The sequence below is a fragment of the Pieris napi genome, chromosome 14 (genome assembly GCF_905475465.1).
Source record: "Pieris napi chromosome 14, ilPieNapi1.2, whole genome shotgun sequence".
Classification (NCBI taxonomy): Eukaryota; Metazoa; Arthropoda; class Insecta; order Lepidoptera; family Pieridae; genus Pieris; species Pieris napi.
This window is the reverse complement of record NC_062247.1, coordinates 5796383-5823816: the sequence shown is the minus strand read 5'-3', so window position 1 is coordinate 5823816 and position 27434 is coordinate 5796383. Positions and strand designations below refer to the sequence as shown.

At 33.7% G+C, this 27434-nt stretch overlaps 3 protein-coding genes across 7 annotated transcripts; 2 read left to right on the top strand and 1 right to left on the bottom strand.

The window, feature by feature from the left end:
• The first annotated feature begins 836 nt into the window (after window positions 1-836).
• On the top strand, window positions 837-4033 carry LOC125055759 (zinc finger protein 37 homolog). 2 transcript variants are annotated; one of them, XM_047658325.1, is made up of 3 exons: window positions 837-1476; window positions 1559-2186; window positions 3576-4033. In XM_047658325.1, exons 1-3 carry the CDS (start codon window positions 1104-1106, stop codon window positions 3826-3828), a joined length of 1254 nt encoding a protein of 417 aa, XP_047514281.1. In that variant the 5' UTR covers window positions 837-1103; the 3' UTR covers window positions 3829-4033. The 2 variants fall into 2 exon arrangements, with proteins under 2 accessions (XP_047514281.1, XP_047514282.1); XM_047658326.1 differs by lacking the exon at window positions 837-1476 and having other exon boundaries at window positions 1483-2186.
• Window positions 4025-27077, bottom strand: LOC125055757 (ATP-dependent helicase brm). Its single transcript, XM_047658321.1, has 27 exons — window positions 26311-27077; window positions 21377-21849; window positions 20997-21294; window positions 20663-20847; window positions 19992-20130; window positions 19571-19760; window positions 18754-18892; window positions 17983-18157; window positions 17634-17741; window positions 17335-17452; window positions 16988-17123; window positions 16675-16756; window positions 16275-16432; window positions 15575-15752; window positions 14382-14624; window positions 13367-13533; window positions 12109-12297; window positions 11290-11448; window positions 10909-11080; window positions 10454-10563; window positions 9932-10052; window positions 8696-8881; window positions 7812-8008; window positions 7453-7581; window positions 7062-7188; window positions 5352-5532; window positions 4025-4816 (listed from the first exon to the last, which is right to left on the bottom strand). The coding sequence occupies exons 1-27, from the start codon at window positions 26743-26745 to the stop codon at window positions 4677-4679; spliced, it is 4935 nt and encodes a 1644-aa protein (XP_047514277.1). The 5' UTR covers window positions 26746-27077; the 3' UTR covers window positions 4025-4676.
• LOC125055758 (zinc carboxypeptidase-like) lies at window positions 23382-25652 on the top strand. Of its 4 annotated transcripts, none has more exons than XM_047658322.1 (6): window positions 23382-23740; window positions 23937-24306; window positions 24484-24601; window positions 24734-24924; window positions 25117-25201; window positions 25275-25652. In XM_047658322.1, exons 1-6 carry the CDS (start codon window positions 23457-23459, stop codon window positions 25547-25549), a joined length of 1323 nt encoding a protein of 440 aa, XP_047514278.1. In that variant the 5' UTR covers window positions 23382-23456; the 3' UTR covers window positions 25550-25652. The 4 variants fall into 4 exon arrangements, 3 of the variants coding, with proteins under 3 accessions (XP_047514278.1, XP_047514279.1, XP_047514280.1); XM_047658324.1 differs by having other exon boundaries at window positions 23383-23740; window positions 24734-24907; XR_007117958.1 differs by having other exon boundaries at window positions 24734-25201.
• Window positions 27078-27434: the final 357 nt, after the last annotated feature.

Below are 27434 nucleotides of genomic sequence, written 5' to 3'. Positions count from 1 at the left end.
ATAGAAGCAATCATCCAGCAGAAAGCCCTTCAGAATACTGGAAGAGGTCTTTAGTAATACCATACTTGGATTGAATTATCACCTTCCGCCATCATTCTCATTATCGAAGTTACACCCGGCGCAGATGCAAAAGATGACAACTGAAAATCTGAAACAAACTTGTGAATCTATTGCCCAGTTTTATGATTTACCGAACATAAAGAATGAAATCGAACTTTGGCAGCAATTGTGGCACGATAGGCTTAATCTAACAAATCTTACAGTTGTTGATGTCCTAAAAAAACAAATTCCTTATTTCCCGAAACGAAAAAGCATTGAAAATTTTGATCGCTTTACCATGCACGACCTGAACAGTAGAGCTATCGTTTAGCAGCCTCAGAAGACTAAAAACATGGCTAAGAAGCACCATGGCAGAAGATCGCCTCAATGGTCTGACCATGATGAATGTACATAGGGCTATAATAAATAAAAACCTAAATAATTTTAATGATAAAGTGGTTGAAAGTTTTGCAAATAAACCCCGTAGGTTATTATTTTTGTTAAAATAAATAATTATTACTGTGTTTAAAAGTTTGGTTTCGTTATTAGCACAATAAGTCGAGGGCTTGTGAAGTTTTATACATTGATATTAGAACCATTCTTATTACAATCGTCATCGAGGGAAAGACTTCCAAAGTGTAATGCACAGTCTTAGTATCAGGCGCCAGGCGTTCATATTTTTAATCGTCCGTAATATTGCCCCATTCGCTGTCTATGGTTAATACCAAAGAGCTACATGTAAACAGACAAAGCTGACCTGAGACGGGAGACCTCTATTCACATCTCCATTCTCCACTTGATCTGTGGGCAGTGGGTTAAAGTTACTGTATAATTAATAATTATTTATTATAATATTATATGTAATTATATACCTAATAACATTCTCACAGATTTAGTAGAGGACATGAGTATATAAAAACTTAATATTTACACATCTACTTTAGACAAAATTTAAAAGCCGTCACGAGTTTAATTTAAAACACAAACCGATAAAAATATAAATTTATTTAGTTATTTTAGAAATACCGAAACTTTATTTAGCTTTAGTATTTTATGTATTCTCAATGAGTGTTATGAATACTAATAAAGTGGCCGACGTCTCTTCTCTCTGCAGAATCTGCTTAAATTGCGTAAATAACGCTATGGATTTGTTTAATCCAGATGGAAAATCTAAAGACATACTCAATACTTTATTAGAATGTTTTCAAATAGTTTTATCAAATGAAAAGAATTTGCCACATCTTATTTGTTATGAATGTGTGGATGAGTTGGAGACGGCTAACAAGTTCCGCCAAAAATGTATTACTTTTAATGAGAGGTTTTTAACTATCTGCCAAGAAATATATTTTGATAATGATTTAAGAAAATGTGTAGAAAAAGATAACAAAGATGATAATTTTAATCATGAGCTACCTGTTAATCAAGATGAAATTTTGGGTATGTTGCTGAATGAAGCTTGTTTCATTATCTTGGCATTTAATGACTACAATTACATATAAATAAAATGTTAAAATTTTAGATTCCCATGAAAATGTTAATAAAGGTTTAAGCCAATATCAATGTAGGATGTGTGATAAAGTGCTAGAAAATGGTATGTTATTTAAACAGCACATGAAGACACACAAAGGAAATGTGGGAAAAATAACAGGATTTGGTGCTAGCCGAAGATATCACTGCTCAAGGTGTACCTATAGTACACCACACAGTCAAACTTTAGTAAATCATATGCGTAGACATAATGGAGAGCGACCATATCACTGTGAATGTGGGAAGTCATTTACACAATCTTCTAGTCTTTCAGCCCATAAAAAGACACATAGTAATTTAACATACTACATGTGTACTGTATGTGGAAAGCAATTCAAACATGCTTTTACGCTGAAAAAACATTCTAAAGTACATGAGAATGCCACATTTTCATGTAATCTTTGTCAAAAAAAGTTAAAATCACAAGAAAGCTTACAAGATCATATGCACCGTCACTATAATGTGAGGAATTACAATTGTGAGGATTGTGGAGATACATTTGTGACATCTTCAGAATTGCTAAACCATAAGAAGAAGCATAGTTTAGAAAAGAAAGTTGAATGTCATTTATGTGGTTATAAGACTCATACAAAGAAAAATCTTATTGTTCACTTGAAGAGGTAAGTAACAGTCAAATTCTTTTTCTTAATTACAATTGCTTATTTATATTAATAATATTTTTTCTGCATGTGAACTTATGTAGATTCTCTTGTTCCAAGTTAAGCAAATTGATTTTTTTATATAGGCAGACTGCAGGAGGCTCATCTGATGTTGATACCAGCTCCCATGGACACTGACAATAATCATCATCATCAATGGCTATACAGCACCTTGTGGGCCTTAGCCTCCTCAAGTACACTTCGCCATCGCAATCTATCCAGTGCTCCCCGCGTCCAACTTCAAACCCCTATTGTTACGAAGGCCATAGTAGCAGGGATTTGCTATCATGTGTCTACTGATCTTTCGGCTGGGATTATTATCACTACTCACCATTAATACCATAATGTTCAAAGCTTACATCTTCCCCCCCCCTTCTCTTTTCTTCTTTCTAAACCCGTTTTCTTGCTTCCAATGGTGTTGTCGCCATATACTATGTTTTTTCCACATTTACTGACAGGCCCATAAAATTTACTGCTTTTCGAAGGCTTTTAAAACATTCCGCTAAGTGGTTTTTGTTTCGTGTGACAAGATCCAGGTCGCCTGTATACCCCATGTCGTCTCTCCGATTAGTGTCAAGTGTCAGGTCATCTTGGTCAGGTGTAACGTTTGCATTTGTCGTAGTTCCAATTAGCAGTTCACTGACGTGCTCGGCCCATCTTTTGAGTATACCATCGAGCTCATTAACAACTTCACCGTCTTTGTTGCGGCACGCAGTTGTCCTGGGTTTGAATTCTGTTTTCCCAAAGTTCACTTTATACAATTTATGTCGGCAGACGTTCTATGTACGTACGCTTACTTCTCGCTCGTACACTGACAATGCCGGCCTTTTTTTGAATTGGTACACTCTTTCATGAAGGACCCTAAGACGAATTGGTTCGGACATATTTTGGTGGGTCAATAAAAACAAGTTGTGGACCGACGAATGTCGAGGTGATACGGGTAGAATTTCGTATTATGTCTCGACTTCCGATGCTAATTCAGCCTTTCCCTTCAAATGACTGCGAACTGACGTCGTTCGATATGTCAACGCCAAGTATTCTGATGCTGGCTGAAGCTTTAAGGAGAGTGTCTTCGAAGAGAGGAGTAGCGACAAAGGGTGTTTTAAGCGGAAACGCGCAAACTTGTGTCTTCTTGAAGTGAAATTGTACTAGATTTTGTCCCCCAGTCCGAGAGTCCATCAGAGTTTCAACTTTTGACACAAGTTTATTCCAGTACTGATCGGGTTTCGATATATCCAAACTTACCCCTAGCGCCTCCCCCTCGGACTCAATTGCCTCTGCCTATTTCAAATTTCTGCGCATTTGAAAGTACCACGAAATAGTACAAACTACCTTCTTTTCCTTTTACAGACATGCTGGTGACAAATCTTACAAATGTAGAGTATGTAACGTAGCATTCTTTTCAAGTGGAGATGTTCAACGACATCAACGAGTCCACACAAGAGAAAAACCATTTACTTGCCCAGTATGTGTACAACGGTTCACATATAGCACAAGCCTTAACAAACATATGATGACTGTCCATAACATAAAGTATAAATGGGCAGATTTCAAGTGGAAAGAATCAAGGACAGTTAAAAGCTCAATTCAAATAAAATTATAATAGAAATGTTATCAATAGAGGAATAGCCCAGAATATGTACTACTGTTCAGAGCAGACGGTTTTTTGGCTCTTGTCTAATATAAATTGAAGTATTCCTTCAATTCAATTAAAACTGTCTGATATAAATGTTATTGTTTCAAAGGAATGCTATTATGAGGTTATGAATACAAATTTACTATTCAAAAATAAAACAATATTTATGTAATACTTTTTTATTTGAATGTGATTCCAAAAATTTTTCATTATGTCTAAATACAGTCAATAATCAATTATAAATATATTCGCTTACACTACAGTTGTCAGTGTGGAACATATTGAATTTCATAAATTATTACATAGAAAAATGTCAAAGGAAATAAAACATTAACCTAATGTTACTTTTTGAGAGTTTGTATTCTTACAGATAAATATGCATCTTGTGAAACCAACTGAGAGATTATTCAGTAGCATTAAGAAATGTATCTTTTATACTAAATATTATAATTTCAATAGTAAACACTTACCAATTCACAAGTTAGGAATGGTGCGATATTTACGACAATTTTCTACCACCAATAACTAAATAACTGCCGGCATCTACTTGTTAGATTCATAAAAACCTTGTGACTACATAGACTAAGCAACTAGCCCACAGATAATAAATGGAAGTAAGAGTCAATATAAGTAAAATCCCAAATGTCTCTGATTTCTAGAAAATTTATTATCAATGTCCTACTCAGTCTATGTTGAAAACACAAATTAGTACTAAATAGGTTTATAATTATTCTAAATTACTACATAGTTCTTATACTAATAAATCATAGTCCTGCTATTAAAAATAGGGTCATTAATAAAATGTACTCTTACAATTAATCCATCTCATAATCTTCATCGTCAGATATATATTTACGTTGTTTACGTTTTCGAGGAGTGTTCTTGCCTTTTCCTTTACCGATTTTAATCTTCATCTTCACTGAACGGTTTGAGTCCCCATCCGAGTCTTCCTCATCTGTAAAGTTTAATTATAAAGAAAATTTATTTACTTTATTAGTAACAGTTAACAAACAAGTTATTTTAACGAAAGTGTGAACATTTTATATGTAACGGCTAAATTAAAGTGTTATCAAACGCCAACACCTTTAACTTGACGTTTCGTAAGAATTAGTAATTATTTTTTTAAGAATAGATGTCGCTCCATTGTAAATAGGTAGTGTGGAGTTTTCATTTCCAAGATTTTTGCAAATTTACAATATAAACGCTAAGTGAAGAGGTATTTATTATATAGTATGGGTTGGTGGTAAGATAACTTCGACTTCGCCGAATATACTGAAATCCTAATTATAAAATAAAAAAATTGTATTTTATATTTTGGACATCATTGTCAAAAAATCATAAAAATCTGTTCAGTGGCATAAGAAGTTTGCTTAGATTTAGTATTTGTTTTTTAATAATGTAGTATTAGCTACCTATATCTTTACAATTTTTACTATAAATAATACAGAATTTGAATACATACGATTACTATTAATTACGAGATAATGTACCTTTTTCATTATCATCTGAATCATCCGAATTCTGAGCATTTTCATATCTCCTTCGTATTTCTATAAAGACGTTACGCAGGCGCACAGAATCCGCGTAAATGAGAGATACTTCTTCGTTGTATGTTTGAGCGTTTGCGCACAGAGTAAAGAAATCTCGTTCTAGATCTGATATGTCATTGTACTGAAATAAAATATTAATCTTTATATATCATAACATCTGCACATCGTAATCAATAACAACGTTAAAATGTTATAAAAATACTGTGCATTAAAAAACAAAGTTAATCTATTTTACATAATTGCATCTCTCCTTAATGACGAGACAACAATTAGTACAGGTGTCACGACAAATAAGACATTCATTTTCAATGGAAGACCGGAAGGAAAAATTAATAATAATTATTTATTTGGTTAAAATATATAAAACTAATGCAACACACAATCAAAAATAAAACAATTACTTTTAGCATAATAAAGTTGCTAGTGGCCTGCAACAGTGATTTGGTGGGTTAAATATAACAAATAATTAAAAACAAAGTTAAATATATTAGGATAACCACATTGTTTATATTATCTCTGTTTAAACAGTCCATGGAAGATAGCGGATAATGGATCCACTATTATTTAGTTAGCGTCTTAAATGCATAGAATTCTGACATATTCGAGGGTTGTAGATGTGTAATTAACTCACAACTTTGTCAGTATCTCTACAGAGAGATACACAGGTATTTAGAAAGTATACAACCTTATTTGAACGGTTATATTTTTAAAATAATCGGCAAGTCAAAACAATTTTCAAAGCAAGCTTTTTTCCCCACTAATAGTGAAATAATAGTAGTTTATGCAACTGCATATAATTAGGTATTAAAAGATGAAATGGGAAAAAAAGCTTGCTTTAAAAAATGTTTTGACTTACTGATTATTTTACTACTTTATTTAATCTCATGGCTATATGTTTCCAAGTAATAAAGTCTTGCTAACATTTGTCGTAAGCTTTTTTTGAATTTTCTGGCAAAAGACTATTCGTCAGTTTCGTAGCTGTTTCTAATGTCAGATGGAATTAAATTTCCATCAGTATCGTCGGTGTTGCTTGACATTTTTGCTACTAAAGTTTTATCCAACAAAATATTACCCAATTTCGTATGTACGAAATAGCTCCAATGGAAAAAGTCTATTATTGGTCTATTGGCAGCGCGTTGCGAGCGCGCTCACCACAGAGTATGCGGAATTTATATTTGGAACGATAATTGGTGTTTTAATATTGATAAATAACCAGATGCAGCGTTTAATCGTTTTTTTATAAATAAGAAGAAAAATTGAGATTTAATTGAATAGATGGTTTTTAAATAAATTATTGATGTTGAATTTTGGCTTATTTTGAAGTTATCTAAAAACGATAACTCAAAAATGGTTTATTTTTGCATAATGCGTAGGTTAAAATTGACTGAAAAAGTCACTCCTATTACCTCTTAACGGGAATAAGTCAAATATCAATAACCCTGTCGTTATAGAGCACAGAGTAAACTATAAATTAAAGTGGTTACTTATTTAACAATAATTTAGCATAAATTAAATCGATGTTGTATCCGCCATTATGGCCACTTTGTTTTTATTTAATTTTTAGTTTAAAAAATAATCTAAATACTGTTTAAATTGTTTAGAGGCGTCAAACGGCTTATTGAAATCAATACAAAATCAGTATCGCATTACCTTTCCATCCTCTATCCTATTGTTGATTTTCCTGATATCAATTGGTTTCTTAATGACTTCATAGTAGTACGGCAACTCTCTACGAGAGGGTAGTTTCATGAACGGCTCTGATAAAACGCGCCCAGCTCTATAATAAATATCAATTTAAATAAACCTCCAACAATATTTGAATAGTAATCTGTGCGAAAGGAGGTTTGTTATTGTTATTTCATTTATTCACAAAAATTATATACTTTATTTTTTTTCCTAGTAAGTATACAGATTATTGTCGAACTATAATAACGTAACAATGTTGTCAACATAACAAAAATACATTTCCCCTTGCTTATTTTGCGATATTAGTATTATAATTTCTTAACTAAAGTTACTATAGTAAATAAATGTAACTTACTCGTCTGTGTGATCGATGACTTTCTTCATAATATTCTTCAATCTCTTTTTAAGTTGATTAATTTCAGTTTTACTCTTTTTCTTTGTGGAACTGGGAGCCTCTTCTTCGTCAGATTCTTCTTGATTGCGGCTAAAATTACATTTTAATATTTTATTTTCAAGCATTAAAACATAAATAACAGATAACTTAATATTTGTCATTAATGAAAACCGTACAAGTTTTAGAATTTTTGAGTGATATAAGGCAATTTAAAAGTTAATATATAAAGAAAATATCAGATTTTTTTATTCGTATGTATTACGAATTTCGCCTGCCTCTACAACAATGTGTAATTCTGATGTATAAATAAATAACCATACCGCCTTTTTCGTCCCTTCTTTTTCTTCTTATCAAGAACTTCATCGTCATCATCTTCTTCTTCGTCATCTTCGAATTCTTCATCAATTGCTTTCAGCCACTCCTTTTCAGTAAGAGAATCTGAATAATCCACTTCTTTGCGTTGACGGGAGCCTCGGCCAAGAGTTTCGTCTTCATCCAAATAATTCCAACCCTGGCCCTAAAAATTTAGTTCATTACAATGAGAGGTATTAGTACTTTGAATAAAAGCCTTAAAAATGGTGAAATATATATGAGTCTAGTACCAAATTCAATCTTACTGTAGTACAATTCATTAAAATTTAATTAAAGTATAAATTAATACACCGTATACAGTATAAGATAATATTGCTTGCTGTTGCCAGGCAACGACGTTAAAAGTACCCAACAGGTCATGGGGTATACACATTTCTGCATCTGTTCATAATATGTTTAATATTATTTACAAGTTTGCCAACGCTCGGCAAGTATGGATTACCAAGAGTTTCGTCTTCATCCATCATTGGTACATAAGAAAAATAAAATACATTATTTAACGTGACAAGCACTTATAGGCAAAACATAAAACAAGAAGAGAAAAAAAACATAATAATCGATTTGATTAGAATGCTCAGTCTGGATAATGGTAAGTTATGACCAAAACGCGTTCTTCTGAAAGGAGTGACAAATGGGATAATTTTTAAATATAATTAAAAGGTTGGGGCAATCAACCTGATTCTTAAATATCGCAAACGATTTGCGAGGAATAGAAACAACTTTGCCCTCCGAGTAATGCGTCAAGTAGCAAAAACTATCATTACAGAAATAGAATAATAACAATGGTTGATAAATACGATATTGTGAAATGTCGAAATTTTTAAAACCTTACCTTATTACAAACGACTTCATCATCATTCTTGACCAGCCAGTCCGGCAGTTCGGACTCTTCGATGAGCCGCGACTGAGTTTCAACTTTCTTCCGTTCTATGTCAATTTGTCTAAACATCTCCAACTCATCTTCAGAGCGAGCGATCATTTCGTTTATCAAGTCATCGTCCGGTAGTTCATTCTCTTCCTAAGGTTAAAAATAATATTTCTATTAAACCATTACTTTCTAGCGTTTAAATAAATTAATAAAGAAATTAAAATTAGGTATTTCAGTAAGGTATAAGAAGTGTGGCTTGACTAAACAATTATAGATCAAATGACGTACAGATTGCGGAATGCATTTTGATATTCACCAAAATCTGCCTATAAGTGATTTTAGTTTGTAATTTTTTTTTTATAAACCATGTATATACCCTAAATATATAAATATAACAATAAACTAAAAATAAAATAGTGTTACGAAAAATAATAAAATAATCAATATAAACTTTATATATCAGACTATGCCATCAATGCCACATCTAGTAAAAAATCAATTTCGAACATCTGTGTTTTGCTTGGTTGACTGATGAAGTTTATTATGTCTACCCACATTTTTGGTGCTGTTTTGTTATTTTATATATGTACCTACATCTGTGCGCTCTAATTTCTAATTTTTAATCTTAGTTTTAAATATTGTTTCTCAGTAACTGAATTATGTATGCAATTTTTATGAGAAATAAAGTTATTCTTAAACCTTAAAATATACAAATATCTTTATCACGTTTAATTCGTATTTCTTAATTTATTTTGAGCCATTTTAGATATGGATTTTCCCATTAATTACAACTTAAAAAATGGGCCTTTAATACTACAACCATACTCTATGATATTATATAATAGGAATGAATCTAATTCGACTGCATAGTTATTTTTTTAATTATTTCTGGCCAATGTAGTCTAAAAATTATGAATGATCAGTGGAATACATGGTGTATTTCACTTTAATTTATTTTATTAATTTGGTTAATCACACCTTGTGTGATGTGTCACCCTTTCAAAATTCTTTGGGAATTAAATTGAGTAGCTATATAAATATGTGATTATTTTGTATACATACTTATTTTTGTCTAACCATTCATAAGATATTATTCATACTTCAAAGAACATTTCATAGACTTTATTATATTCTGCCGTTAACCCAAGTAAGGATGCATATATTACCAAGTATCTATAAATACGTTAAAACTAAACAAACCTCCTCATCGTCACCATCCTGATGAAGAATACTCTGCAAGAATTGCTGCCGCTCAGAACCAGTTGACTTTTGGTCGAACATACCGGCTTGAATTACTTTCTCATCCATATTCAGTTTGTATCTGTTACATTAAAAATATATGTTTAAGCTACTCCTAGGGGCAAGCTGTTTATACTTTTATAAGGTTATCTCAGTATTTAGGTGTTTTTGCCGGAAAAAAACTGAGGCAATGTAAATAAGTACTTTATTATATTTTCTCAACGTGCCAAAGCAAATATAACAAATAAAAAATAAGATATATTAATAAAAATGTATAAGAATATAATTAACTATAATAAAGCACGCCCTCTCACAACATTACTGTGCTGTTTTATTTATTCAACTGCCTATAGTAGAAAAAGTTATTGCTTTTATTATTTATTTATAATTCTATTCTATAAATAATTATTTTGTTTAATTTATTGTACTTATAGTGTTTAACATACCAAGTATTAAATATACAAACATATTATTATATCTCACCTAGCAGCTGCCAAGATTCTCTCCTCCACAGAGTTGACAGTCATCAGTCGCAACACTCTCACCTCGTTACGTTGACCGATACGATGCGCACGATCTTGAGCTTGTAAATCCTGAAGTATATAAATGAAATGATGAATATATTTATGATCGATTTTTTAATAATTAAATTTTACAACAGAAAATAGAAACACGTATTTTCAGTAATAATCAATTAGCTCACGTTCGTGATTGTGTATTTTCAATATTGTTCAAAAGTAAGAAAAAAAGAACAAGCAATATTCCTTTGGTTTAATATGATTTTTTGATTTGTCATCAAACACAAGTGACAAGACTTTGGCTATATCGTCGACTAATGGTTAATTTCTTAAAGTACAATTTACCCTACCCTATTGACCCTACCTTAAAAAAGTTAAAATAATGTATCACACTTATTAACTTAAAGATTTTTGGTTTACCTGATGCGGATTCCAGTCAGAATCGAATATAATGACAGTGTCAGCACTTTGCAAGTTAAGTCCCAAACCACCAGCACGCGTAGAAAGTAAAAACATAAAATATTCAGAATCCACATCGTTGAACTTCTTTAATAATTCTCCTCGATCCTCGGCTTTTGTCATACCGTCAAGTCTAAAAACATACCATACATTAAAATACAAATCCAATATATGCTGATATTTAAATAATCATATTGAAAAAATCATTAATACTTTTTAATGTTTAATTTTAATTAATCTATTCATTAAATCAAAATAGTCATTTTCCTCAAAAACAAACTAAGCAATAAATAGTATCAAAATATTCATAACATTTTAAACCTATCTCAAATTATAACTTACCTTAAATAAAGAAATCCTCTCCATGACAAGTAGTCCTCAATAATGGTCATACATTGTGTCATCTGACAAAAGACTAGTACTCTGTGTCCTGACGCTTTCAACTTCGGCAAGATACGGTCTAACAGCTCGAACTTACCAGAGACACGGTATAGATCCGGTCTAAAAAAAAAAAAAACATATTATATGTAGACATGTTATATTGAAGTTAAATTCATTTTAACTGCCAAATTTTTCAAATATTGTAAAATTGCCATAAGAAAACGCTTGCTAATTCGGAAAATTGTATATACTCGAGTAAATAACATACAATATAAAGCAAAAATGCTGCTATTGCTTTTTTATAAAAAAAAATGCTAAAATTAAGAAATTTTTTTAGAACAAAAAGATTAAAGACCAATATACGACAAATTGTTTTCCATTATTGTACAGTCAATATTTAAAGAAGAGAACTTGAAATTGCAGTACATTTCAATTTCCCTTTCCTTTTTATCTAAACACTGAAATTAGTTTGATGATTTGCTAACGAAGCTGAAAATTAATCGATTTTATAATCTCGATTTCAGCGCTTAAATTGATTGCTACCTGATATTTATGATTTGCTTTTTTAAGATGTTAAATAGGTTTAACGCTATCAGGTTGCTAAAGTCTGGGTAAATGAGTGGCGCAAAAAATCTTGGTTATTATAGACAAGTGATGATTTCAGTCTCACGATGTTGTCAACGTAAGAGCAAATATTAATTGCGGACATACAACATTTTATAGCAGCAAAGCCGAAACTCAAACATACAACTCTGTATTGCCTTCAGACAAATAACTTACCCAGAAACAATCCCACCACCGCCTCCTACGTGGTCACAAAACTTTTCCTCGATATGCGGGAACATGAAGGGATGGTTACACAGTTTACGTAATTGTACGATTGTGTTCATTAGTGCCTTAGCACCGCCTTTGCCCTTGTTACCCTTTTCAGAACCGTCGGTTAAAAGAACACCCTTCGACTGCATGTGCCTAAAAATTAAAAATTCACTTAAGTCAGTGGCTTAAATATAAAATGTGTGCGTGTACTAGGTGTACACATGTAAGAAGTGAAACTTCTTAATGACCTTATATTTCGAAAAATGATCTACTATATATGCAACTTTACAGAAATTGGTTAAATAGAGTTAAATTATATAATGTTTAACAATAACAATACAAATACAATTATTTCATTTTACCTTATTACTACTAAGATTATTACAGAATTTCATTAATTGTAATAGAATTATTACTCTCATTGTTATCGTTATTATATATTGTTATTATTAATGGCTTCGAATCTCTTCGGATCAACCGTGGTAGGGACAAGAAAATGATGGCGCGTAACCGAAAAATGTGACGGTAAATTTTTTTCCAACGCCGATAAAGAAGTTTGACTTCAAAAATCAACATGGCGCGTAACCGAAAAAGTGACGATGTGCTACAAAATTTCTCCCATACGTCGATAAAGAAGTTTCACTTCAATAATTGTATCAAAGGGTAAAAGCTCGCTTTCGTGGATGCCACTTCTATTTTCGAGTCACGCATTTGAATTGACTATACCAAAGTCTGTGTTTTCGAAGACACGAAACGAAAAATCTAAAAGGTTTCGATTGTCAATTTACAGAAAATGAAATAAATTTTTCAAATTGTCCAAACTGTTAATAAGCAAAGCAAACGGATGTTATATCATATGTAAATTCAGCACTATTTTTCGATACTATAAGTCAAAACGCAGGCAGATAGGAAAATCAAAAACTAGGTCAAAAAGTATTTTTTGCAAATTTACTACCGTACAGAGCATATCTTTATATATATAATTCTTCTGTGAGTGTGTATGTCACTGAACTTCTCTCAAACGACTGGACCGATTTTGATGAAATTTTTTGTGTGTGTTCAAGGGGATCTGGGAATGGTTTAGATTTACAAATCAGCCCGCCAGATGGCGCTGCAGTCGGTACTTTCATACTTTGCTTTACTAATTGCTTGAAATATCATGCAGGACAACGTCTGTCGGGTCCACTAGTACATTATAATCTACAAAATAAATTCGACTTACTTGTACAACACACGTTGCAGACCACTCATATCACATTTAACGATATATTCCACCTTATCAGGCAATTGGCTCTCCACTTCCTTCTTGAGACGCCGTAACAAGAATGGACGTAACACTTTATGCAAACGACGGATAATAAGAATGGTTTCTTCTTCGTTCAGTTCAACCTGAAATTTTTAATTGGTATGCATAATTAAATAAGTATGATTTAAGTTATTTTAAACTCAAAAAAATAATTATTACAAAATTTCATAGATATCGACTGTGCTCATGTCACCAATTGACCTAGTGCCATGCTAAGCTGGTGAAGCTTGTGTTATGGGTACTAGGCAACGGCTATTCATACATATTATAGATAGATAGACATATAAATACATATTTAAACACCCAAGACCTAAGCACAACACCAAATGCATGCTACATCGATGTTTGTCTCAGCAGGGAGATCGAACCCGGGACCCATGGATTCGCAGTCAGGGGTACTAACCACTAGACCAATGAGACCAATTTAAAAGGGAATTCTATAAATGACACATTCATACGCCACAATTCCCATGTGCTGTATTCGAATTTAGCAAAAAAAACATTGAATTGTATGATTTTTTGCAATGGTCACATGTATCCCACATTAAAATTATCAAAATGAGTGGAAAGACTTTTGTGAATGAGCTTGTTTATAAATATAAGAATGTACCTATGTATATTATTTTTTTACTCTTTAATGTACAATATTCTACGGTTTCGATATTTGTAAATATGTGAGGAACATGTATTGTAACTTTTTTAGTAGTTTTATTCTAAGAGTACACTGTCTTCACATATAATTATTTAACTAATGTAAACAAAATATAGTAAACCTATTTTAAGAGAAAGTGTGGAGTTTCATGTCCATTCTTCTCCACACGAAACTACCTTTTGGAAGGGGCAACTAGAATCTTCTTTGTATTTTGTGTGACGTTCAAAAGTGCCATTTTAGGTGGTCTAATTGAAATAAATGATTTGAATTTGACATTACCTTTTCCCCAGTAGTAGCGAACGGGGCGTTGAACCATTGCTCAAAAGTCGAGCAACTCTTAAAGATTGAGGGCAAGAGGAAGTTCAAGAGCGCCCAAAGTTCCGGCAACTTATTTTGCAATGGCGTTCCTGTTAGCAACAACCGATGAGGCGCCACGTAGTGGGTGTTAAGCACTTGGGTCAATTTGCAGTGGTGGTTCTTCATACGATGACCTTCGTCAATTATCATGTACTTCCATTGTACCTGAGGGTATAAAAGTAGAATTTAATCTTCGTAAACAGTATAACGGCCCGAAACATTGGCCGGGTACAACACTCTTTGCTTAAAGCTTTTAAATTTTTATTTGTTAGACATATTTAAAGTTTTTATCGACAGTGTCATTGTTATGTGGTAAAAATGTTAACTTTAGTAGAAATAGTAGTAGTCCAATTTGGGAATTACTCTTCTAGATAAAAAACAATAAATATAGTGTTTAATACATAATTATGCAGTGTAAACTCCATGTAACGTGTCTCTATTTAACGACAAATCCTCTAAAGCGTCGAAGTCACTCGGCTTTGGTTGGTTAAGCCTGTCTTCTATAAAATGATACACTCTGGAATACACACATCCTCAATAACGACAACTAAATAATAAAATGTAACGAACTTTCCAAGAAATCCGTTCTTTTGTTTACAAATTGGGATTGCTTGTACGTGCTTTATCACAAAGATGCTGCAATATCGCAAGATATGAATGAAATAAGTAAAAAAGTATAACATAATTACTGGTGCAACAAAAGACATCAGGTGATAATAACATACTATACGCAATAGCGTTCAAATAAGAATTGATTTATGTAATTACTAACACTAGTCTGAAAAAAACATTTTCATTTTCAAAATCACTATTCAAGAATAAACTCAAACTCAAAATATCTTTATTCATGTAGTTAACAAGTACACTTTGAATCGTCAAGTTAAATTAATCGTAAATTTACATTTACTACCAGTTCGCAAGTCAAGGGCGTAGAGCGGGTAAGAAGAACTGGCAAGAAACTTTCCGCCACTCTTTTTAATCGCCAAGTTTTGAGTCATACAAATTGTTTGAACTGGAGCAAATCAATCCCAAGGATTAGGATCATTAAGTAGTCCTCAAATTTATAAAAAGCTTTGTTGATTAATTTTCGATAAATCTGATGAATTAATACATACCTTAGCGAGTACACCCTTGTCCTTAATAACGTATTCGTACGTAGTGAGCAGTACGTTGAACTTGGTCGAACGCATCTGTGTCTGTACGAGACGACGGGATTGCGGCGAACCCTTGTATGACACCACCAGTACTGTCGGCGCCCATTTTTCAAATTCTAGCACCCAGTTCGATAGTGTACTATAAAATCATAAAAATAGCATATATTGTGTACAAAAGGATGAATTAAAATGGCTAAAAGTGTTATATTAATTATTTTGTCATACAAATGTGACATATAGTACAAAATGGTAGTGAAAGTCACAAATAGTTTTTGTACTTTATCATGTTTTTTCATAAAATGCCCCGTGAATTCTAAATTCAAAATACAAAAAGCAATTGCGACGAATCGTAAATAATAGTATAAATCATGAAAGATTTAATATTTTATACATAAGGCATTGTTGGCCTCATCTTCAGCGGGCAACTCTCATCCTTGAGATCGTAGGTTCAATCCCCGACTTAACTATGTGTGCATTTAAAATACGCTCGAACGGTGAAGTTAGTTAACTCCAAAAAGTGTATGGCGTGTGTCAGACACAGGACACCTTCTTGCCTATTAGATTTACAAATGATCATAAAACACTGGTATGTTTGTTTTTAATAAATAAGTGGAAAGTATGTATTATACTGCATTAATATACTGATGTTTTTTTTCCTTACCTGAGGGGCACAATGATAAGGAATGGCCCGTTGACTTTCTTCTTCTCCATGAGGTATGTGACCAATGCTATAGTTTGAATGGTTTTCCCGAGACCCATCTCATCGGCCAAAATTCCATTCAAGTTGTTATTGAATAGTGACACCAGCCATTCGAGACCCTGGTTATAAATCAAACGTATTGAATGAAATTTAAATTAGTGTGAACAGATAATTAGTCGAGAATCATTTACATAAGTAGATTAATTACATAGATCTAACTAACTAAAATAATGATGAAAGATAATTTTGTTTGTTTGACTATTATCTGTCGAATATTAACAACTCATTTTTATATACAACAAACCTTTATAATATATAATTCATTAAAAATGTGGCGTAGAAACACCAATATAAAACTAACCTTAATTTGATACTCCTTAAGATTTCCATTCACCAATATGCTGGCTTGCTCTGTGACAGACTCGTGCACAGTGTGGGCAATGCTACAATAAAAAAAAGCGAATAAAAATAAAAAAGTCAAGCTTGAAAAGGGCATGTTGGGTTTTATTTATTACATGTTTATATTACGTTATATAGTGCAGCTTGCATACATACACTACTTATACTATAAAGATATTCCTGAGATTTATACACATACATGCTAGCTGTACAAGTAGATTATAATTTAAACAACAATTCTGATCTGATTAATTTCTTATAAGATATATATATACCTGTAATACGTCTGTTCTTCTGTCTTGTATTCGTCATCCTCCACTTTGGCCTTCTTGATCATCTCTCGGGCTTTATCCTCATCACTCTTCTCTTTGTCAGTCCTCTCGTCTCTGTGCCCTCTCCTCCTACCATGTTCTAATAAAAAAGATAAAATTATTATATTTTGCATGCATGACAAAGTGCTTTTGATTTCAAAAATAATAATGAAAACACAATTTTTAAAATAATGCCAATTCAGAATATGTTTCAATAATATTCCCTACAAACACAATTTTTGATTCACTGTTTTTTTTTTCACGGCTACTTAAAAATATTTTATTAATTATTTAGCCAATATTAGTCTTACCATCATCCTGACTATCATCTCCAGAATCGTCTGAATCAGACATCACTTCCCATCCTGGATGAGATTCCATCCAATCCTTCAGCTGCGATAGTAATGGAGCTTCTTCGCCCCTCAAAGTCTATAACGAATTAATTTTATATTTTAATATTATTTGTATTTGCGACACTATCGCCTTGGTTTAATCTGTAAGCATTAAAAAAGAATGAAAATATTCTTACAAGGCCTTAAATCAAAATAATAATATTTATTATTAAAGAAATTTTTTGCATGATTAAGTTAATATTGAGTATTTGTTGTACCTCTCCCGACTTGGGATCCATGACGGCAACCCGCGAATCAGATGTCTGCGAGCTATCATCAAGCGCGTCGATCTCACCTCCCTCTAGAACCTTCTTCTTTCGCGATTTCTGTAAATTGTATTAAAATATTTATAAATTATACCATAGACAGCATTTGCAGGTGCCATTCAGAAACAGTTCTAGGCTATAGAATAAAATCTCATACATACATTCATAATAATATCTTTTTTTTTACCAATGCTTTTAAGAAAGCTTCCTGCGTTTTTTTATAATTATATATGTAATTAGTATTTTTAAAATACATAATTCGCCACAAACCATATACCCCCCACGATATACATACACTCACCCGTTTCCTTCGTTCTTCTTCTTGTTGTTTCTTTCTTTGCTCTTGCTTATGCTGTTTAACCATCTCAGTGAGGCTAGCAATGTACTCATCAGTTTGAGATAGAAGGAACGCCAATCTCTTATCTTTTTTCTGGTCAATAAGCTTTCTGTAACCTTCTTCATCTTCTGCCATAAGACTAAGAGAAGAAAATATATATAAATAAAATGTGTCGGAGACAGACTATCGGATATCTTGAATTATTTAAGCTGCTTATATGTAACATTTTTAATATTTTTTTTTTTCTTTTTAGTAAGAAATTAAAAAACTTTGCACGGCGTGGCAACGTCGCACAGCTTAGGTAGCTGTCTTTAAGTAATTTGCTGTAATTGCTTGTTTTTATGGTTGTATTATCCTACAAATACTCTATTAATATTATGACGATGATTGTTTTCAACTTGTATTTACATAATATATCAAGGGAAATATCGCTTTAGTATATTAAAATCTGTGTGAACCACCTAGTACATTTTTTAGTTCAAGCAACTTTTTTTTAAATTAAACAGCTAGAGCATGCAATTCTTCAAATCTTAAGAAAAATCAATTGTTACATTGCTAGAGTTCTAACTTTCCAGGCTTTTAGGTTTGAAAATCAAGTGTCGGATATGGATTGAAAATATATAAAGCATTACTAATTTTGAGTAAAACAATATGAAAGTCAATAAAATACTTTTAAATTTAAAAAAACATACACAATGTATATGTACTTAAAACGAATAAGCATTTTTAACTTACCGTCGCATACGTTCTTTCTCAATCCGTTCTTGTTCCTTCTTCTGTTCACGCTCAGCGTTCGCATGATAGTTCATTATACCCTTGTTGATACGAGAAAGTTTCGCGACGTTGTTTCGGTGATACTCCTTGAAGTCTTTTGCTGTTTGAATTATTTTACCGATTAAAATACTTTAGGAATATAACTAAAGATACAAAAACATTACAATGTTGTACATATACATGTTCATATTATAGGTAGACTAATTAAACTGTGTTGGTTAACATGACTATTTTTTCATTTTATAGATCAGGTAATTATATACCCGATTTAAAAATTACCTCATAAATAGTGGCAAAATATTAAGATTTTTTGGCTGTACCCTCAAATAGGTAGCAATCGCTTAAAGCATTGAATCTGCAGGTCTTGGGTTCAATATAATAGACGCCGAATGTGACCACATTAGACGGGACTTTTTTGGAGTTTTCAGAATTTACTCGCACTTAATAAAAAAATCAAAGAAAAACTTCTTTTTTTTTAAGGCTCTGGCACGATTTGTGCATTAGCCAGCGTCAAGTATAGGATTTTTTTTTATAATTCGTGCTTGTCTTTAGAAATTTGACCGTGTCCTCCACGTACGGTTTAGGCACTCGCCCGGTACCGCACAACCCTCCAAAAGGCCGAGAACAAATTTAAATTAAATTAAAACTTGCCCTCGAACCGGGAATCGAACCCGGTACCCCTCACCTAGCTGCCACTTAATAAGACCGCTAGGCTATGAGGCCCCTTAAAAAATCAGTACCAACAAAAATCAAAGAAAAACTTCTTTATTAAATTTACCATGTTGCAGCACAGTTTGCAAGAACTCCTGGTGCTTTTGCCGACGTTTCCTTTCCGCTTCGAGTTTCTGCTGTTTCTCCAATTTCTCCGTAGCCCGAGCTTCGCGAAGACCTTGGCGTTTCGTTCGTTTGTACGCTTTTATATTTACTGCAGTCTCTAGAGTAGTATCGCGACGAACTTGGCCTAATATCTATAAAAAAAAATGAATTGAATGTTTCATTTATAATCGAAATGTTACATGTGAGATATATTCAGAAAAGATTTATTATTTTACCTATTGAAAAATATGGTATAATTTGTTTTTAAAGTTGCTAGACTGGCGCTTTTAGACTTACTACTTCTATCTTGTTCTGTTTTAATATAATGATGGTTGGGATGGAAAAAAATATAACAAAACAAGTATTTAATGACTAATCCTCACCTCAGATCGTAATTGTTTTTGGAAATTAAGAAGTCGTAGTGCTCTGAGTTCAATCTGCGCTTGCAGTCTCAAGTCCTCGGGAATGTTCGCCGGCAGGTTTGATAACATTTCCATACGGTGAGATATACGCGATGCGATTCTAAGGAAAAAATATTTGTTAGAATATTACGATTAATTGAATTTAAAATTATGAAACTGTTCCTATTCGCGTGCACATATAAGCATAGTAACGAGTTCACTCAAACATAATTCTAAATAAATAACGCTATAGGCCCGAGATCCAGGATGCTATTCACAACGGAACAATAGTTGTTTAGGGTGGGTAGGTACAGGTGGCTGATCACCTTCTTTAAATAGACCGAAATTTATGTGTTTCATTAGACTTCGAAAAATACTTTAAAAAAATTTAAATCGTTAGTTTATATAAGTATGACAATAGTACAACAAGCTTCCTCCATAACTTTAACTGTTCAGGCTTTGATAATATGGTACAGTCATAACTTTTCGTCGTAAGCAAAATAATAAAAAACTATATAAAAATTAGGTTTCCGAAGAAATCGCTATATTACTGATCGCCTTAACAACTATTGAGTTAAACATTGGAAATAAATAACGGTTTTACAGAGATGCCCCGCCCTGAAGTGATCTAAGCTTAGGAAAACTGTGCATACCTATTCTCTCTCTCATTCAGCACCGTGAGTGGGTCTATACCCGCCGGTTTAGGGATACTTGTAATCCGGTTTTGTTTCGCCCCAGGGGTGGGTGCCCCCGCTTGCGCTGGCTGTGAACCTGGAGCTCCGGGGGCAGCCGGGCGAACGGGAGCCGCACCCCTCGCTGGTGGGGCACCACCGACAGGCTGAAACGTAAAATTTAAGACTAATAAAATGTTCTCATTTAATGCTGAATTGGAAACAAACTGAACCTTCAATCTAGAAACAATAAATCTTTTGATTTAGAAGGCACAAAAGGCTGAATACTGTTAATACAGGGTTTAAATATACTTACGGGATTAACAAGTGGCGGCGTCGGTTGCGTGGGCGGGGCCATTTGACCTGTCATAGGAAGAGGCGTTGGCGGAGCACCGCCTCCACCGCGCGCTGAATCCGCAGCTCCCGCATACCCAGCGCCTGCAGTCCCCGCTGGGCCAGAGCCCGAGTTACCACCGTAGGGGGATGGTGGCTGGGCAGGGGGAGTAGGACATTCCGAAGGCGAATCCCCACTACGTTTTCCAGTGGCCATTAACGCTATCTGTTGCGTTATTGGCTGATTGCGGGCTAGATTACGGTAAGCTGCGATCTGGGCTCTGTAAATATTGTAAGGTTGCTTGTAATAGACAAAACTTTATCGTCATAAAAAAAGATTAAATATTTAAAATTAATACTCACTTCAACTGATTCAATTGAGCATTTGAAAAGTGTGGACTGTTTCTTGCTCGAATCGCTAACAACTGCGAATATCTGGGATCATCTTGCATGCCTTTCTCTTCCATCGAATCAATTGTCCGCTGCAGCGCGTTCAAATTATCTGGTCCAGACGCTAGAGATCCTTGCATTGGCGACGAAGATGGTGCACCATTTGCTGCTGACGTCGGTGGTATTGAGCCATGTGGAGGAGTTTGCGATGGAGGTGGCTGCTGTTGGCCCGGAGGCGCTGCGGCAGCAGATGCGGGCGGTGTAGAAGCCCCTGGAGATGGTGCTGGATGATATCCTCCCATCATGTTGTGATGTGGAGGCATTGGTGGCATGCTTTGAGGATGATTGTGTGGTGGTGGGCCTCCTCGAGGCATAGCCATTCCGGGCGGAGGGGGTCCTTGTGGTTGACCTGGGGGTGGCGGACCTCCGGGCATACCCAATGGAGCCTGGAGTTAAATAGCATTTAATCCTAATGTATCAAAACATATAACAATATAAGATATTCTTATTTTGTGTGCTTGCATTACAACCTTTTAATTAAGCCTTAATATATGTATATAATTCATTCATATCATACTATACTAACTATCATATAGTTGTAAGATGTCAGTAGTCAAATGTTTAAATAAAGTAGATTTCTACAACAATATTAAGAATGTGTTAGGCAAATCAAAGTCGAGCGGGTCTGATGGCATTCTCCCAATTGTGCTTCGTAATTGTACTCCTGAGTTGGGTCCGGTCATAACGCGCTCATAAGTGCTCGAAGAACGCTTCTATAGGTACACACACCGATCGCTCCGTCCAACTATCGCCCAATAGCCAAAACCTTGTTCTCCAGAAAAAGGAATCCATTATTAACGGCCTGCTCCTGAGATATCTAGAAGGCCAACAGCTGATTAGCGATCGTCACTACGGCTTTCGTCGTGATTTTCAATTGGTGATGAGTTCTTGTTTACTTTACACATCTAGATGGGCAGAGGCAATTGAGTCCAACAGGGGAGGCGCTGGCGGTAAGTTTGGACATAGCGAGTGGCTTCGATCGGGTGTGATTCAGAGCGCTACTTTCGAAGCTCGCCGATAAATTATGCAATTAGGTTTTCAGATTTTCCTGATCGGAGCAGAAAGGTCGTCATTGACGGAGCATGTTCCGACTTCAAACTCGTGCACGCTGGGGTCCTACCAGGCAATGTCCTATCCTCGATCCTGTTTCTTATGCATATTAATGATATGTTGCAACTTAGCAACATTCATTACTATGCAGACGACAGAACTGGGTCTACTATTTATACAGCCCGGGCAGGTATTTTGACGTGACAACGTCTTATAATTGGATGGAGTCGAAAAAACATGACTCATGCGGCGTTACCTCGCTCTGAGGCGTTACCTCGCTCTGAAGCGTTACCTCGCTCTGAGGCGTTCCATTTAAGGCTTGAAGTGAAGGCCTCAGCTAGCATCGGAATACTGGGCGTTGACATATCGAATGACGTTCAGTTTCGCGGTCATTTGAAAGGGAAAGCTAAATAAAGGTCTAAGTTGGTGAGCTCACTTCACTCCGGGACACCGCTTGCTACTTCATAAACTACGAATTCGGCTCCACATTGAGTACTGTTCTAACCTCTGGGTGAGAGCTCCCGAGGACCAGCTCCTTCTATTTGACTGTATTCAACGTTAAGCATGCGAATCGTCGACGACCAGTCACTTTCCGAGCTGCTTGATGCCTTAGCGTTCCGTAGAGATGTAGGATCTCTCTGCATCTTCTACCGTTACCGTACATTTACCACGGAGAGTGTTCAGAGGAGTTGTTCGGATACCTGCAGCTGAGTTTCATCACCGGACGTCGAGGCAAAATACGAAACTATCTACTATACGAAACTAATACTTAAATAGCTGGCAACGCACTTGCGAGCTCTCTGACAATGTGAGTGTCTATGGGCGGCGGTGAGGATTAACATCAGGTGAGCCTGCCCCCTTTTGCCCCTTGTTAATAAAAAAAATAACTTAATTGACAAATCAAGTATATCATGACCATCTTGTGTGTTAACAAATATACATTATGATACAAACAAATTTTATTTGGTTCCTTTTTGCACTACATACATTTCTGACTGTTAATTGTTCGAAATATAGATTCTATAAGATTACAGCTTTTAACCAGCGTGAAAGAAGGGTATTGTATGCTATTTACACTAAAGAAAAGACAATAAACTTTTTGAATGGGATTTCAAATGAAGCAGCAATACCAATTGATGTGGCAGTGCAAGAGCAGTATGCTCATATATTTGAAACAAAACTTCAAACTTATAACATTCAATATCTTTATTTTACAGGAAATCTTATGTATGTTTATTATACTTTTTATGTATCCTAAATTATTAACACAAAATGCTCAACCCTTCTAATTCTACAAAATATTTATGAGTGAAATATATAAAATTTCTACTACCCTAACAGTCTTCTTCAGAAGCTAGATTGTTAGTTATATATTGTTTGACAGCATAGTTATTGAAATGTAAAAATATCCTTTTCTTTTCAGGGATACTACACAAAAATTAAATATCACTCAAGAGATTGATATCTCTAATTCATTCCTTGAGTGGGATGGCATAACACAATGGGTGGATGCTCAAGTAAAGAAAAATATAAATGTACAGAAAATTGTGATTGCAAAGACATATGAACGGAGAGATATATTTCTTCTTCAAATATCAAATGGAAGTAAAAAGCCAATTGTGTTTATTGTAGGCAGTGAGGATGGGAAAGATTGGGTTTCATCATCAGTGATTCTAAACTTTCTTATAAAATTACTTAAAGATAATGATATGGATAACAGCTTATTGAAATATTTTGATTTCTATTTAGCCCCAATTATTAATCCAGATGGCTTTGTGTATAGCAAAATATATGTATGTACTTCAACTTCATTATATACTTAAAGCATAATTGTCAATCAAAACAATTATAAATATTCAAAATTATGCTAGTTGTGTATTATAATGTAGCAATATAATATATTAAATTGCCCTGACATCTTAACATTAACTTTAAAAAATGATCATACTTCAATATAATATGTGTTCCAGGATAGATTTTGGTCCAAAAACAGAAAAGAATTCTTTCCCCCAATTTCCTGTTTAAACGGTTCCCTTTCTGTTGGAGTAAATATTGACAGGAATTGGTTTCAACAAAAAGTTTCAAGATGTAAATATATAACTTACTTATTTTTAAGAATATTTTTAAATAAATATTATTCCTATAACATTCATGCCTAAATAAGTTGATTGTGTTTGTAAGCGAGGTTTCATCAACTGTAATCTTTAATATTTATTGCAGTGATGGAAGAAGAATGTAAAAATATTTACACAGGGTATGAACCATTGTCTGAAGAGGAGACACATACCTTGTCTTACGTTTTAAATGGACTTGCTATAAACATGATTGCATTTATCAATTTAAAAGGCTTCAGTAAATTTATAACAATTCCTTATGCACACAGGAAACCAACCAGTAATCATGATATTGTTGTTAGTGAAAACAATAGTTTTTTTCTAACTAAGAGAATAATTTCTATGTTCTTCATTTTGTCTGTAGTTAACCGTATAGTGTCAATAACTGGTCTTAATTTTGAACATTGCTGATGCAATTGCAATGTTGAAACTTTTTGTTGCAAAGATGACACAACAGTATATTTTTTATATACTGATTTTATTTTTCAGCTGGATATACTTACATCAGCGTCAACAACAGTAAACAAAATCTACAATGTAACTTATTATGTTGACACAAGTAATCGGTTAATTTGTAAGAATAACTGCCAATATTTAAATCACATTATGAATTGCTTTAACACATTTTAATGTATTTAATATTACAGATAATTTCAGTGGTAACATGGCAGATTGGGTAAAGACAAAGCTAAATATTCCTATAGTGTTTACACAATACCTGAAATATGAAAACTATGTTCTTCCTAAACCTGATCATATTTTACAACTCACACAGCATTTCTATACAACATTGAATGAAACTCTGTTAATAGCAAAAGACATTTATGGACCACTGTTTAACAACCAATGTACAATATCTGTATATACAAAAACTAAAATTACTATTTTCCTAAAATTACTCTTACTGCTTTTCACTCTATAATTATTTGCTGTTGATTGACTTGTCATATTGATTTTATTTGTATGTAGCTTGAAAAGTCAAAGAATGTTTTGTCACATTTATTTATTTCCAAAACAACACAAGAGGATGGAAAAAAATAATAACATAATGGCTAGTTTCTTACTTATAGTACATTTAATACTACTTTATTTGTGAAAAGTAATCTTCTAAGATTAAAAAGGTACAGTGGCTTATCCTTAAACATCAACAATGACAAGTATTGTAGAAGTTTTGTGGATAGAAACATAAACTTTTCTTAATAGGCTTTGGCAAATGGAAATGTAGGAATGTGTAGTTGATCATATTATGATCTTAAAGATTTTGACTATGTTGATTACTGATAGTGTTAATTTATATAATATAAATTTATTTTTGGGTTGAAACTCTACAATTAAAGACACAAAAATACACTAAATGCTTTGTCCGTATAATACTAGAGAGTTATTTTTATATTTAGACATAAGACACCAATCACCTCCAAAGCTTAATTAATTAAAGAAATATAATAAGCATAACAAAACTAACATGCTATTATGTAGATGTGTCAATAATTATCCAATCAATTTTAATTTAATCTAGCAGCTGAAATAGATGTCTTGGAAAACAATAATTGTTTATAGCAACACAAAGCTAATCACCTACTTGGACCTATAGATAATTTTTATTGGTAAATGTATAAAAGGTCGGACAAAGTCTCATTATTGCCCAAATATTTTTGTGTAATATTAAAAAATATATATTACCTGATTTGGTGGCATATGACCTATTTGATGCTGCATATATCCATGTGGCGGAGCTTGACCAGGCATATTTGGATGTCCATTAGGGCCAGCCCCAGTAGCACTAATAGGGTGACCAGGTGGTCCTGACATGTGAGGGCCAACCATATGGGAAGGCATTTGATGACTGCTCGGCGGTATGTTTGGATGTTGTGGAACCCCAGGCGGACCGTTACCATTTGGCGCGATGTTATGGGGAGGACCTGATGCTGGCATATGATTTGAAATAGGTGGTTGGCTTGATCCAGACGGATGAGACGGTGGTGGACCATTCACATGTTGTTGACTGTATGGACTATGGGGTGAATGCGGCGGAGCCGGGCTTTGCGTCGGCGGCCCCATAGGACTAGGGGCCTGGGGTGGAGGCATTGGACTGTTCTGGGGCGAAGGACTAGCCATCTTTGAAACTTTTTTTAACGTGGCATATCAAATATACTCGCAATAGTAAGAAGTTTAAGTAAACAAAATCTCTTTGCAACGAAATACTGTCGTGAAAGCGTTCCAAACCAATCACTTGTCACTTGCAACACTTCAATGAAACATTAATTGACAATGTTATTATACACAAATACAGTTCTTTTTAGTGAAATATGATAAAGTTATCACAATCAATCATCGCATTATATTGTCTCTCTTGAGTTAGATTCTTCAAAAGTTATGTACAATGTACATGAACTCACAAAATTACACAAAATATGTGAAATCCACAGACTAGTGAACCCTCCGATCACAGAATACATATTATATTAAAGACAGAAAATGTAAGCGACCACCATAGATTGAGGACTAGGATAGGGAATTTGGTCGTCATACGACATACAGTAATTTATCAAATACTGATGCTTGATCCTTTTAAATTTCATAAAATAAAGAATACAATATTGCAACTATACATGAAGTTTGTTAAAAGACAATATTTATCAAATACTGACTAATACTACTAATTTTTTAATCCACGAAACTCTCTCACTGTTTGCAACTTAATATAATATTTAAAACTTAATATTATTAATTAAATCTTTTCAAGATAAACTATTTATATCTTAAATTATAGTTTTATGTAAATTGTGGTAAGCTGTTTTGTGTTG